The 15,000-nt window shown below is 47.2% G+C and overlaps 2 protein-coding genes across 5 annotated transcripts in view; both read left to right on the top strand.

Moving 5' to 3' along the window:
* The window catches only part of rffl (ring finger and FYVE-like domain containing E3 ubiquitin protein ligase), a 12,749-nt gene extending 9,390 nt beyond the window's left edge, over nt 1-3,359 (top strand). Inside the window, exons 4-8 of the mRNA XM_082502412.1 lie at nt 86-334; nt 461-665; nt 1,037-1,060; nt 1,144-1,353; nt 1,501-3,359. Coding sequence (XP_082358538.1) covers nt 86-334; nt 461-665; nt 1,037-1,060; nt 1,144-1,331 — 666 coding nt within the window. The 3' untranslated portion in view covers nt 1,332-1,353; nt 1,501-3,359. The remainder of the gene's footprint in view (nt 1-85; nt 335-460; nt 666-1,036; nt 1,061-1,143; nt 1,354-1,500) is intronic.
* Nucleotides 3,360-5,641: 2,282 nt separating this feature from the next.
* The window catches only part of wdr62 (WD repeat domain 62), a 22,148-nt gene continuing 12,789 nt past the window's right edge, over nt 5,642-15,000 (top strand). For 2 of the 4 annotated variants that reach the window (XM_082502331.1, XM_082502328.1), the window contains exons 1-12: nt 5,643-5,947; nt 6,510-6,601; nt 8,910-8,972; nt 9,070-9,127; nt 11,193-11,360; nt 11,584-11,721; nt 11,809-11,991; nt 12,317-12,468; nt 12,538-12,727; nt 13,352-13,477; nt 13,548-13,702; nt 13,779-13,870. In XM_082502331.1, coding sequence (XP_082358457.1) covers nt 5,843-5,947; nt 6,510-6,601; nt 8,910-8,972; nt 9,070-9,127; nt 11,193-11,360; nt 11,584-11,721; nt 11,809-11,991; nt 12,317-12,468; nt 12,538-12,727; nt 13,352-13,477; nt 13,548-13,702; nt 13,779-13,870 — 1,522 coding nt within the window. In that variant the 5' untranslated portion in view covers nt 5,643-5,842. Of the gene's footprint in view, nt 5,948-6,509; nt 6,602-8,909; nt 8,973-9,069; nt 9,128-11,192; nt 11,361-11,583; nt 11,722-11,808; nt 11,992-12,316; nt 12,469-12,537; nt 12,728-13,351; nt 13,478-13,547; nt 13,703-13,778; nt 13,871-15,000 lie in introns of all 4 variants that reach the window. The other 2 variants (XM_082502329.1, XM_082502330.1) reach the window with 2 other exon arrangements.

The following is a 15,000-nucleotide window of genomic DNA, read 5'->3' as shown; positions in this document are numbered from 1 at the left end:
CGGTCTCCATTAAAACCATCTAGAGTTTTTGCTGCTGAATGATCTACATGATGAGTTTGTTCCTGCCGCTGTTTCCTGTTTGCAGGAGGAGCTGGTGGAGCTGGTTCTGGGTCAGCAGCCGTCCCCGTCGAGCAGCTCCGGCCCCGAGACCCCGAGCACCCACCCGCCCTCTGTGACCTCTCATTCGCCAGCACCTCGCATCTCCACCTCCACTCCCGAGCCCCCCACACCTACACCAACTCCAACTCCTGACCCCCCCACTGTACACCCCGAGGCCCCGGCCCCACCCACAGAGACAGCCCCTGCTGAGCCTGACATTCAGGATGAAGACCAGGTAAACCCAGAACCGGCCGTTAAGTGTCCAATAATGAGAGAGGGAGAGCTCAGAGCGAGCTTATGTCCTGGTTCTGTTTTTAAACCCGAGTCTGAGTTTCCTGAGTGACTCTGTGTCTCGGTTCAGACCTGGGACCCCGAAGACGCCCCGGTTACCGGCCGCAGGGCGTCTCTGGCGGACCTGACCTGCCTGGATGACATCGAGGCGCTCAGCGTCCGGCAGCTGAAGGAAATCCTGGCCAGGAACTTTGTGGACTACAAAGGCTGCTGTGAGAAGTGGGAGCTGATGGAGAGAGTGAGGCGCCTGTACCAGGACCAGCAGAGCCTGCTGGGTGAGAGAGTCCACTGTTAACACGAAACAGACTTAATACATATACAGAAGGAGAGCGCCCCCTACAGTTACGCTTTCATGATACTCAAAGAAAACAACGTGCACTAAAATTCAAAAGGGAAGTGATTCTGAGTTTGTCCTGTTTGGTTCACGTTTGCACCAAATGGTAAATGGACTGATTCTCCCAGAGTGCTCAAAGCGCTCAGCATTTAAATCGGATCAGTTCTGATCACAGACGTGAAAAATAAGTTAGAGTAGGAAAAGTTTCCTCACGAGCGGACGTCCTCTCGGTTTAGAGAGGATGCTGCACACAGGCCTCCGTTCTTCAAACACTTTTGAAACAGCTTTCTTGTGTTTCTGTTTTGCTTTCAGCTGCCAACGCTGTGAACGCTTCAGGTGAGTCTGATCACACCGAGTAACGCTGATGTCGTGTTTACATGCTGTTATTAAAGAAGCGGTTGTCGCTCCTTCGTCTCCAGAATCGGGCGGTGTCGGCACCGGAGGTCTGGAGGAGAACCTCTGTAAGATCTGTATGGACTCCCCCATCGACTGCGTGCTGCTGGAGTGCGGTCACATGGTCACCTGCACCAAGTGTGGAAAGAGAATGAGCGAGTGCCCCATGTGTCGCCAGTACGTCGTCAGAGCCGTCCACGTCTTCCGGTCCTGATCCTGGCTGCGGCTGAACCCAGGTAACCCGACCCAGACCTGGCAAACCAGTTTAACCCAGAGCGTGCATCCAGACCTAGTTTAACAAACTGGGCGCTGCCGCTTTAACAGTCTGATGTTGTTCTGGATTTAAACGAGTCTTCTTAAAGTGTTTTTTCCCTTCTTTGTAGGACCGACTGCCTCCAAAGCAATAAACTGTAATCAGGTCTTTCTGAAGGGAACTTGACAGAATGGGCTTTTATTTTGATAACTTTATTTTTCTAATGGTATGCCTGTCTGAAGACGGTGAGACGGGACCTTACCCCACCTTCAGAGCTGCTGTTTAGATGCACACACTGAATGTACAAACTCTCGCTGCGGAGAGTTCACCGCACATTTGTGAACTAATCGATTGAGAAACCACCGTGCCTTCATCGCCTTGCCGCCGCCTCGGTCTGACCTGCGGCCGTCAGCCTGCGCGCAGCCAGGCAGGAGTCTACCAATGCAGCAGGTGATGACAACCAGGAAGTCCTCGCGGTGCCTTCAAGTCCACGCTCGGCCTGCGTTCTTATCACAGTCATGTTTACGCTGCAATAAGGAAGTGAAGCGAACAGCAGCCGGCCCTCAGCCTTCAGTGTAATAACAGCAGCTTCAATGTGTCCTACACAGGAAGTTAATGATGCATTCTTCACATGGAACCATCTGTTCAGACAGATTTCTGTTTTACAGATAGTTTGCATAATTAACTGTTTTTTTAAGGAAATACTCAGGGAACCATCTTTAAATATCTATTTCTGTCTGAACGGCAGCCTAAACCTGGAAAGATGTTTTTGTTACAGAAGGAACATCTGCAGTCACGTCTCATATTCACACTAAATTTACCCTCAGTCACTGTCACTAACAGGAAACCACAGGAACATGAAAACCAGTATCCTTCTAATTACCATTTACAGTAAAGTCCAATCGTACACCTTCACATACGTGACATCATAGCAGGAACCAGCAGGGGGCAGCACACACATCACCTGAACTAAACAAACTCTAAGGATGGGACCAAATGCATAACGTGGAGCCGGCGCTTCCCCTGACGTCTGTGCACACGCTCACATTTCTGAATATTTTTAGGGCAACAAAGAAGTTCACGATGAAGGATTCAGACTTGGGTGGAGAAATGTCAGGACAGCATTCAGAGTCGGTGCTTATCACAAGGAACAAAGTCAGGAAACCGCGATTCCCAGCTAGCGTGTTGGCATGTAAGCACTTGCAGACTCAGAGGTCAGATTTCTTCCTGGCCTGGACCTCCAGCTCTTCATCCTCTCTGCCTGGAAACGACACAAACTGGAGGTTTGGGTGAAGCCGGAGCTTTAAATGTATTAACAGGTTTACTGGAAACAGCAGAGGCCCTGAAACGCTAACATGAGGGACTCCTTAAAGACAGAGGAAGACTGTTTGTGTGTTATTGAGCTTTTAGACTTTTTGGATTTAAGTTGACTTTGTTTGCACTAAACTGTTGATTTTAAACTGTTTTTCAGGAGGTTTGCAGGAGGACGGTTTGTCCTTTTCCCGAGGTTTTTATTCTAGTGAAATCACTGTGTTTGATCTTTGTGAACATTTTGGATTCAGATGGTGTTACTCGCTGGCCTTTAACCTGTAACTTCTTCCTCTGTGGTGCAGTGGGATCATGCGAGCTCAGCTGTGGAGCTCACACTGCACTATAGAGCTTCTAGCTGAAACTTACACAGGACCTTGTGTCTGTGAGCACGGTGAGGCGGGGCCAGTGAAAACAGCACAGCTGGAATGTAAACCTCTAATCCAGCTGTTTCCTCATTAGTCCCCTGGCTGCGAGCTTTTTAAAAGGACACACTGTGATCTGCAGACTTTAAGTTTTTACTTTAGCCGCCTCACGTTGACCTGTCTCTGTGTTGGAACCTTTATTTACTCAGAATGTTTCTGCAGCTACCAGTGAGACACGTTTTTACAGAGCGACAGGAAGCTTTATTTTTCTGAGTGAGCTTTGCATCGTATTCTAATAAAACTTGATTTTCATTGAGTTCTGTGTCCTGTGCTTCATTGGGTGCTCAACATTTAACTGATTACGGTGGAATCTTTATTTTGTGACTTCACATAAGAAGCTTCGCAGGTCAAATTCAGCTTCATTTGTGCTTCTTCCTGTACGTAGTTCAGCTGCTTCAGCTCTGATGTCCATTTCTGGAAGCCTGCCGAGGGGCAGCACAGGTGTGCTGCTTGTACTTCCAGGCTGCGAGGAAGCCTGTGATCTAAGGGATGACTCCTAATTACATCTACCGCATATTTTAAAAATTCGGCTGCATTTGATAAGAACGTCTGATAACTGCTTTAAAAGATGTTTACTGGTGTACGTTCCAAAGATGGAAATTAGCAACCCCAGAGTTAAAATCCAGACTCCGCTCAACATTTTCTGGAAATGTATCTAAAATTTGATCTCGATATGGTTTCTAGAGATGCTTTTTGAATAAAGGTTTAACTACAGCCAGCTTGAAGGCCTGTGGTACATAGCCGATCATTAGAGATAGGTTGATCATATTTAAGATCGAAGCATTAATTAATGGCAGGACTTCTTTGAGCAGTTTTGTAGGAATGGGGTCTAAAAGACACGTTGATGGTTTGGAGGAAGTAATTATTGAAGCTAACTCAGAAAGATCAATTGGAGAAAAAGAGTCTAACTTAACATCAATGGTACTAAGAGTAGCTGTAGATAATATTACATCTGTGGGATGATTACTGGTAATTTTTTCTCTAATGGTAAAAATGTTATTTGTGAAGAAGTTCATGAAGTCATTACTAGTTAGTGTTAAAGGGATGGTTGGCTCAACAGCACTGTGATGAAGTCTACTCCCCACTGCTGTGTGATCAACTTAGGTCCTCTTGCATTAATTGTCCAGGATGCTTCTCTTCTGCTCACGTGACACAAACAATCTAGCTAGCACCCTCTTTATTTTATAATGAATTTAAAGTCTTGCTTATAAAATTTTAAATGTCCTGTCTCCCATTTACCTGGCAGACCTGCTATATATACCCCACCGTCTCTGAGATCAGCTGGCCACTCACTCCTTGGTGTCCCTGTGCTGAGACCAGCGATCGAGCTGCTGATCGTAGTCTAGAATCTAGCTAGCACTACAGAAGAAGAGGTATAAAATGCAGTGTTTCTATCAGCTCAACAATCATCAGCAAACACACAAACTGTGTGTGTGCAGTTTGTCTCACAGTGTGTTGCAGCTAAAGGTCCAGCTGCTGATTTCAGGGGGAGAGAAAAGAAATAGAGCTAACTTCACTCACAGATGGAGAAACATAAGAATTAAACTTCAAATCTGAGCGAGCAGCGAGCACGCTGCCACAGAAACGTGACACTCACAGAGAAACCCCCAGATCCCCCCACTGACACGACCACTGTGGACAAACCTCCACCCGCCCCACTCCTGCTACACAGGTGACTATAGATTTAAGAGCAACAGGACTCAGAGCTGCTGAGTCTTTGATTTTATTTATTTCTGCTGTGTTTTACTTGCATCTGTTTGAAAGAGTGTAAACACAAAACATTATTTTATTTTATGTGCTGGAATATGCAGGAAATAGGTTTAAACACATATCTGCAAGTCAAAGACTTTTGAACATAATTTTATATTTGCTTAATGCAATGTGCATAAAAGTTAGAAGATTAAAACTAAAGAAACAAGTTTTAAAAACAGACTTTTTCATTTGATTCAGTTTCATATGATGGATTATGCAGAAAAATAGAATTGGGCTGAAAGGTCTGTTGCTTTATTGCGTATTCAGGTTGTGTATCATGTTTTTGAAAATTAACTAATTACTTTTGAAAATAAGTAATCAGTAAAGTAATGGGATTACTTTTTTGAAGAAGTAATCAGTAATTAGTTACTAATTACTTTTTTCAAGTAACTTGACCAACACTGGCTTGGATGCCCCCCCGACCCAGTGCAGGTGTTGGAGACAGAAGAACTCTTGGACAGTGTCTCCACCCCCACGCATGAAGCTGTGGAAGAACTGGAGCGCTCCTTCAGTCAAAGACTGCTGCGTACACAGAGGAGCGTTATGGCCCATTCCTCCCAGCAGCTGTTAGACTTTATAACCATCACTGCTATATCTAAATTATATCTAAATTGCTATACTATCCATAGACTACTACTACTACTACTACTACTAATAATAATAATAATAATGATGACGATAGCGACGCTACGGATTGTTGATTGGCTGGTTTGGCGACGTTAGGCGGGATTTCTACGCCTCCGCTGTCCATTGGCTAGTTCTCTGTTTTGTGGGCGGGGCTTGGTTTGAACCGGAGTCCCGCCGCAGACAAAAGTGTCAGGTTTCCTGTAGCGACAGTTTATACGACGCAGGCGGCTGTCAGCAGTTCATCACCCGCGGAGAAGCTCTCTTTGTGGGAGGTTTATGTACCCACGCTGCGGCGTTTAGACTGATATCAGCCCGAGTATTTCTATTAACTTTGTCAAAGTGTCAAGTACCTCTGCTGTCATGGCAGAGGGAGCGGACTGCGGTTCGGCCAAGCCCGCGAAGAGGAAGCAACCGGCCGGGAGGAAGAGCAGACAGAGCCAGGGGAAGAGGAGCTCCAGCAGCCGGGTACAGCCTCAGCTAACAGGCTAACTGCTAGCGTCACAGTCCCGTTAGCTGTGAGAGTTTTAGCGAGGAGCTCGGGTTAGCTTACAGCCAGTATCAAAAGCACCTGAGAGGCCTGGAGGCTAAGAGCCTGTTTGTTATTACGGAAGTGAGAAGTCTGAATGTGCGGAGTTTAAATCGCTGCGAAGTTACAGCAGCTACAGCCACAGGCTAAAGTTTAGACAACAGACCGAGGGAGAGGCTGTCTCCTCCTCACACGGACTCCATGCTGAAGGAGAGTGAACACAAACTCGCTTAAAAGTTTATTTTAGGCACAGATTCATGTAAACAGCGTGCTCTGATCCCACAGCAGCTGATTCCTAATGTTCCTGACATCAGTTTCAATCTGCTGAAAACAAGTTTCACTTAGATGACTCCGGTTTTAGTTGTCTCTGTGTTTTTGTGTGCACTGTTGTTCTGTGTGAGCTGGAGGCCTCTGCTTATATCACTGGAAACGACCTGTGTGCACGGTGGGACTGTTAAATCATGAGATTTTTAAATGGACTTGTGTATGTTATTGTTTCAGGTCTGTTTGGAGAAAGTCTTGGGTATCAGCACAGCCAGCAGCAGTGGTTTGACCTCTGACCCCAACACAGGACTCATTGCCTACCCTGCAGGGTAAGTCCCGCCTCCTTTAAGCCACCAGAGCTCTGTGCAGTATAGTAGGATTCGTGGTTCAGGGAGTAAACTTCAGGGTTTAACCCAAGGTTTGGGTTGGGTTGGTCATGAGTGATGGAGAGTATGTTGGGCAGGTTGAAGGCTGAGCTGCCGGACGGTTCAGACCAGTGAGGTCAAACCTCAGTAATGAGCAGTTTTTACTGCTGTCAGCAGCCGGTTGAGAGATGGAAGGAAACCTCTGAGGTCAGTGAAACAAAGAGGCTGTTACCGCACCCACAGTCTTCCTCACGCCGATCACAGATTCGGTGTGAGCAGTCTCAGTCAGCCACAGCAGACGTCGGGATGTTTCTGGTGGAGCCGCTGTGTCTCTGACACACAGTGAGCAGCAGCAGAGCGTCCTTAAAATCAGACTTCAGACACTCAAACGGTCTGAGAGAGATCTGATTGGTCAGGATGTGTCCATCTACACCTGTTGATCTAGAACATGACCCAGCTCGTTAGGTATGCAGCATCAGTTACCATGGTGACCTGCCTTCATCAGACTGTAAACTAACAGTTAAACCTGAAGTTATCTGCATAAGTTATCAAAGAGCTGACCTCAGATCAGTGTCAAATATTAGTCAGGTCGTTTCTTCACTGACGCTGCGCTGCCCTCTGATCTGAAATCACACATTTCAAATCATCTTGAGTGTGGCAGACGGGTGACGAGCTCTCTGCAGGTATGCTGATGTCACACGTACTGCCATGTGGGCCAAAGTCAGCTTGATGGTGTTTTCATTCAATAGTCCACAGGGCTCGCAAAATTTCAAAATCCCTGGTAGCCCTTCGGGCAGGGACTCTTCAGTTTTTGGTAGCCCAAAATAAATTTAAGTAGCCCGAATAAAAAAGAGCAATTTTTTGATTGATGTTTTGTTTCCGTTACAATATTATACATTAAAGTATAATATTGTGTGTGTAGCAACTTCTTATCTTGTGCGTGTTTTTTATTTTGACAGCGAATGCGCACCTGCGGACCACTTATGTGCAGCCCTGGTTATTTAGCTCGTCATGTTGCAGCCACAGAAATAATTTTGTCCATGAAACCATAAAGCTGCACTTTCTTTTTGCCTTATAGTCTGATTTGTCATAACTTCTCCGTTTTGTGGTAAGCTTTTCTTTGGCTGTCACTTCTTCACCCTGACCTGTCTTATTTGGCTCAGCAGAACTGAAATATATATCCTGCTGCTTTTACACACGGACTCACATAAGCTCAGCGATTCTCTGCGCGATCAACCTCTCACATGTTTAAGCTGCGGGAGATTTCACTTGTCATGTTTGCATAGTAAGCTAACGATTAATAAGACGATGTCAGAGGAATTGGTGCACAAATTATCATCACTCACAGATCAGTGCTGTCGCTCTCTATACACAGTTCGCACGATTGCAAAGTGAAAGCAAAAAACAAGCGTAAATTCAAACGCGATTTCAATATGTCACATATTGACAGTGGCTCACCGATGCCAATGACATAATTACCCAGCTACATTTCTGAAAGAATGCAAAAGCATTGACATATATTTTTCCTACAATAGCCCGACGGGCAGGGCAGAGATAGATTTTGGTAGCCCGACTGAAAAAAATCGCTAGCCCCGGGACGGCGGGCTAGCGATTTTGCAAGCCCTGGTCCAGCTTGTGCTTGCTTTATCTGATCTAAAGCATTGATCTTTCCTGGGTTATCTATAGGAAGTATTGATTCTTTAGACCAACTTTAATTCTTCTTTTCTGCGGCGGGTTGAAAGCACTAATCGGGCTGAATAAACGGGGACCGGGAGAACCGGGGCCGTATACCAGCTGATGAATGTGCAGGAACACTTAGCGCTTCTTGTAACGCACACGTTAGCTGAAAGCAGCGTGTCCACAGCGACCCGCCGCCAACAGAGTAAAAGGAGCACGAAGCAGCCGGAGCTCAGACTGTAAACTGATGAAACTACAGCTGTTTGTAACGGTCCTCTGGTTGACTTCAAATTTAAGGCTGTTAACGGGTCAACATACTAACAACTACAGTCACGGGGACTCTGACTCCGTGTCACCGAGTCGACTTTATTTGTCTTTGTGGTGTTTAGTTGCTTCAGTGTTTGACGCTCCAGGACTGCACGACTGTGTGAGGCAGAAAAGGAGGATGGAGCTGTGCTCGCTGCTGGCCGGTGGCGCCGATCGGCCTGCGTTTGTTTTCTCGCAGCGTTCCTGCTCCACATCTGCCTGGTGGACCCGGGCGATGGCGCTGGCAGCAGATGGTGTTCACCCCAGTGAACCTGTTTGTGTGTTGCAGGTGTGTCGTCGTGCTGCTTCACCCGAAGAAGAACAAACAGAGTCACATCATCAGCGCCTCCAGGTACGCCGACCCTGAGCTCGGGGCGGACCCTCGAGGTCAGGTGATCTTTGGGCGTGTTGCTCAGGACAGAAGTGTTGACCTGTGTTGTGTATTTCAGGAAACCCTTCAGCGCGTTGGCGTTCTCTCACGATGGGAAGCACCTGGTCACCGGTGAGGTAAGAACCTACACGACTGACTCTGCCCACCCTACCTCCCCCTAACATGACGACACCGTGCAGGTAACTCGGGCGTGCAGCCGGTGAAGCTCCCGGGGTTCACGGTGACGAGCACGTCGAGGCATTCCCAAGCCAGCCAGGAGATGTCCTGGGAGTGCCTGGCAGGAGCGGGCCCTGGGCGTCCTGGTTCTCATGTAGAGGAGTTGTTCTCAGCACAAAACACGAGCACACGTAGATACTAGGGGTGCAACGATACACAAAATTCACGGTTCGGTTCGATACTTTGGTGTCACGGTTCGATATTTTTTCGATAAAAAAAAAATGTTCATGCCTTTTTAATTTGTCATTTATTAAAATTATAAATATATATTTTAACTCAAAAGTACAGTTTTTAAATTTAACCCTAACCCTTGGTGCGTGTTTTTTATTTTGACAGCGAATGCGCACCTGCGGACCACTTATGTGCAGCCCTGGTTATTTAGCTCGTCATATTGCAGCCACAGAAATTCTTTTGTCCATGAAACCATAAAGCTGCACTTTCTTTTTACCTTATAGTCTGATTTGTCATAACTTCTCCGTTTTGTGGTAAGCTTTTATTTGGCTGTCACTTCTTCACCCTGACCTGTCTTATTTGGCTCAGCAGAACTAAAATATATATCTGTCTGTGAAGGTTCTCAGTCATCCAGGTCATCGTAGTCAAATATAAATCCTGCTGCTTTTACACACGGACTCACATAAGCTCAGCGATTCTCTGCGATCAACCTCTCACATGTTTAAGCTGCAGGAGATTTCACTTGTCATGTTTGCATAGTAAGCTAACGATTAATAAGACGATGTCAGAGGAATTGGTGCACAAATTATCATCACTCACAGATCAGTGCTGTCGCTCTCTATACACAGTTCGCACGATTGCAAAGTGAAAGCAAAAAAACAAGCGCAAATTCAAACGCGACTTCAATATGTCACATATTGACAGTGGCTCACCGATGCCAATGACATAATTACCCAGCTACATTTCTGAAAGAATGCAAAAGCATTGACATATATTTTTCCTTCCTACAATAGCCCGACGGGCAGGGCAGAGATAGATTTTGGTAGCCCGACTGGAAAAATCGCTAGCTCCGGGACGTCGGGCTAGCGATATTGCGAGCCCTGTATCTGATTGAGGAATCACTCATCTTTGGAAAAGAGAGTTTATTACAGAGAAATGTCTCTTTCCAAAATAAAAGCTATACTATCCGCTTCTTCTGGGCTATATTCTCAGCAGCATAAGGAGAATCCTGTGCTAACAGCTGTCTAAATGACTCGGCTAAAGTTAGTAGCATGCTTGTTGTTTTTGTCTTTGCACTAGGATGATGTCGGCGTAAATGTGCAGTCATATTCGTTGTGTTCCCACTAGTGCTTTCAGGTTAATCTCATTGAAATGACCTTAACGCCACAACACGGCAAATCTCCGTTAACGAGCTACCGCCGATCGCCCCGTGCATGGGGCTAGACGGCCAACACGTTAACGAGCTAACTGCGCTAACACACTAGCTCCCACCCATGTAATTGAGCATTGCGTGGCACATCCAACATACTGTTTTACTTTAGTCCATGACTCGCTTACCTTCAGGGTCATACGTCACATGAAAACCAAAATAATTCCAAACGCCAGATCTGAATGAGGGTGGGGGAGGTCCATGTTGCAAGGAGAGCTTAACTTCTGTCTCGCTAGCTTGCCCTGCGCTCTTCCTTCTGACTATGCTGTCTGTGTTGAGCACTCAGTGGATCTGAGCTCGACAGTGCAGCCTAGGCAGAGTAGTCGAACGCAGATTCACTGAGCGCTCAACACAGACAGCATCGTCAGAAGGAAAATTGATAAAATAAATTACAAATGTTGTATTGTACATATGCGTACCGAACCGAAAGCACTGTATCGAACGGTTCAATATCGATACGAATATCGTTGCACCCCTAGTAGATACTCGTGCAGAGGAAGCAGAGAAATGAGCCTCCTCCTCACAGAAGGTTATCTGTCAGGAACAAACACGCGTCACACTCGTTACCTGTTCTTCTCTCTCAGAGCGGTCACATGCCCTGCGTGCGGGTCTGGGAGCTAGATGGAGGTCAGGTGGCCGAGGTTCAGTGTCACAAGTACGGCATTTCCTGCGTGGCGTTCTCCACCAACAGCTCCTACATCGTCTCTGTGGGATACCAGCACGACATGACTGTGAGCGTGTGGGACTGGAAGGTGAGCGCACACACACACACACACACACACACACACACACACACACACACACACACACACACACACACACACACACACACTGCTCACCTGGTCATGAACCAAAGCAGCCACCAGAGGGCAGAGTGGAGCTGTGCAGGGTGTAAGAATCCACACCAGTCACTCGCTGACTCTGTGGCTGCGATGAAGTAACGTTTGTGACGGCCGCCGTTCTCTTGCTTTTCAGAAAGGCTCCATCATCGCCTCCAACAAAGTGTCGAGCCGCGTGTTCGCCGTCTCCTTCTCCCAGGACAGCAGCTACTTCGTCACCGCGGGAAACCGCCACGTCAAGTTCTGGTACCTGGACGCCTCCAAAGAACGACGGGTACCTGCCTGACATCCCGTCGGCCGAACACGGCTGCTCTCGCCTTCATCTGAAGTCACTGCTCACCTGATTTCTCCTTCCGCACAGGTGAACAGCACGGTGCCTTTGATTGGCCGCTCGGGGTTACTAGGCGACCACAAGAACAGCGTGTTCTGCGGGGTGGCGTGCGGGCGGGGCCGCACAGCGTCCAACACCTACTGCATCACCACCTCTGGCCTGCTGTGTCTGTTCAACAGCAGCCGACACCTGGAGGCCTGGGTCAACCTGAAGGTCGGCAAGCTCCGCCCACATCTCACCTGAATATGTGCACCTGTGTGATTAGATATAATACTAAAATACTACCAAATATACTGTCAGTGCTGCTAATTATGTCTGTAATGAGCAAACATGAGGAATCTAATCTTAGAACCAATCAGAAAGACCTCTGAGCGCGAGTCATGTGACAGGAAGCGTTCTCATAAACGACAGCTTTGAAGCGCGGTCCTAAAGTCGCACAGTTAAAAGGCGGGTATATTTGATATCATACATGACTGAAGCTGACCGAGGTCTGACGGCGCCCGGACGCTCCTCTCTGAGCCGCTCTTCTCCTTCACAGACGTCGTCGGCGAGCTGTCTGGCGGTCAGCGAGAGCTTCGTTTTTTGCGGCTGTGCCGATGGCGTCGTCCGAGTGTTCGGCCCGTCCAACCTGCAGTATGTCACCACGCTGCACCGGCCGCACCGCCTGGGAGTCGACCTCGCTCAGAGCGGGTACGGATACTGCAAACGAAGCCAACGGTGTACAGCAGAACTCTGCTGATCGCTCACTCTGTTCCACAGAAGCCTGCTACCTGCCAGCCCAGGTGCTCAGTACCCAGACACACTGGCTCTGACCTTTGACCCCGCTGCCAGACACCTGACCTGCGTGTACAACGACCACAGCCTGTATGTGTGGGACGTCAAGGACGTGAGGAACGCCAGGAAGCTGTACTCTGCTCTGTACCACAGCGGCTGTGTTTGGAGCGTCGAGGTCGGTGTAGTACTACAAGAAATACTGTAAGAAGTACTGCTAGAAATATTCCCATAAATACTAACCAGAATCGCAGGGATACTGCTGTAAGTACTACTCACAGAGACAGATGTATTTATATAGCTCTTTACATATCCAGTCACACACACATTCACACACTGGTGATGGCAGCTACATTGTAGCCACAGCCACCCTGGGGCGCACTGACAGAGGCGAGGCAACACTACTGTTGTGGAAGTACTGCTAGTAGATCCAACAATACTGAGAGGCAAAAAACTGCTAGTTATGTTCCTTCAGTATATGAAATAATACTCCTGAAACTACTACGAAGTACACTGCCTGTACAGCCAGAGGTACAGGACTGTTTCCAGAATACTACGATGGAAATCACACACGAGCATTACTGCACATACTGCTGAGATACTGCCAGGAAAGCCAGCAGCACCACAGTTGTTACTAGAACCATTACTGCATCTGTTACTGACCATGAGGCGCATTAAGCGAAACAAAGCGGGCAGATAAGTCAAACTTTACTCAGCTCAGTCTTCTTGCTTCTCCACTTCTGTGCCGTTGATTCGGTGAGAGCAGTTTGAAGTACTCTGGGTCTCGTCGTACTTTGTTCAGGTGTACCCGGAGCTGCCGGAGCCGGCCTGCCTGCCTCCGTCATCCTTCCTCACCTGCTCGTCCGATAACACCATCAGACTGTGGCACTCCGACCCCCCCGGCACGCACACAAACCTCTACAGCAACGTGAGGCAGTGACAAAACCAAATTACACTCTGTGTTTGTCCGTCTCTGACGACTTCCTGTCTGCTCCCAGGACCTGCTGAGGATCTTGTACATGGGGGAAAACACGCAGCACCTGCAGGCAGAGGGGGAGGCAGCGGGAGCTGACGGGAAGGCGGGGATCAAAGTGCTCTGCATCAGCCCGGACGGACGGCACCTGGCGGCCGGAGACCGCTGCGGAAACCTGCGGTGAGAACCGAGCGCGCTCGGTTAGCTCGGCTCACGCGGACGAGGTCGGCTGACTCGTTTCTGTTTCTGTGTTCAGGATCTTTGGGCTGCAGTTCCTGGATGAGCTGGTGAAGATCGAGGCTCACGACTCGGAGGTGCTGTGTCTGGAGTTCTCCCCGGTCTCCACAGGTAGGATGTCCCGGCACACGCGGCGAGTGTTCTACACGCCATCGTTCTGCTCAAACGTTTAAATCTGAAAGCATCAGTCGGTAGGGCTGCTCGATTATGGCAAAAATGATAATCTCGATTATTTGACGATATTTATTTAACCCTTTAAGACCTACCATAGAACCAAGTCCGCCAGAGCTTATATTATTTTCTTTTATATTTTGTAGTGCCATTTGTGGGAACATTTCAAGTTGCTATACATCAATACAACTGTTATAGCCCATATTTTAATAATATGTATGCATTAAGTCCATAGTAATTACATAAATTGCAAAAAAGTGCAATAAACTACAAAAAAATTGAAAATCGCTTTTGTTTTGTTTACATATATTTCTACTTGGAGAAATTTAAGAGGTTTATCCCTCAAAACTTTAAATACAATAAAGTTGCAAAAAATAGTTTCCCACCACAGGAAATTTATTTTGAGTGTCTTCATAGTTTTATTTTGGAGATACAGCAATTTTTATATACTGCAGGAAAAACGAAAAAACAATCCTATGATGCAAATTTGCAAAGAAAACAGCATGTGCATCATTTCACTGTGGGAAGTGTTATGAACAGCTGATGGATCAGCAAAGCCTGTTTCTGGAATATTATGTTTTTGTTCCTGCAAGCGCTTTTTATGCAATTTTTGCAAAGCTATATGTGGAAGGAAACCGTGACCGAGGACAAGCTGATGGCATCAGATGTAAGTACAACTCCTCCGGTTTCATATGCAAAACAAATTATTGCGCTAGCTTACGCGGTTCAGGTTCTACAGGGATTTAAAAATAGTTACGCAACACGGAGCGTGCTGCTCTGACCGGCTTTAAAGGGTTAACAATAACTTTAAAAAAATAATATAACATAGTGTGCAACACCACTGAAGTTTGTTTTTAACTCTCTGTTCAACCAACAGCAGTCACTCGCCAAATAACTTCTGCTTAGCTTTCTGAGCTTCCCTCGGGTCCTCTTAATCAGCGGTCTCCAACCTTTTTTGCGCCACGGACGGTTTATGCCCGACAATATTTTCACGGACCGGCCTTTAAGGTGTCGCGGATAAATGAGGGAGGGGCTAATAATCGGCTCAGTCATTTTTAATGATCGTTGAA

The sequence above is a fragment of the Aulonocara stuartgranti genome, assembly GCF_965226115.1.
Source record: "Aulonocara stuartgranti genome assembly, chromosome: 14".
NCBI lineage: Eukaryota > Metazoa > Chordata > Actinopteri > Cichliformes > Cichlidae > Aulonocara > Aulonocara stuartgranti.
This window is presented reverse-complemented; position numbering and strand designations above follow the sequence as displayed.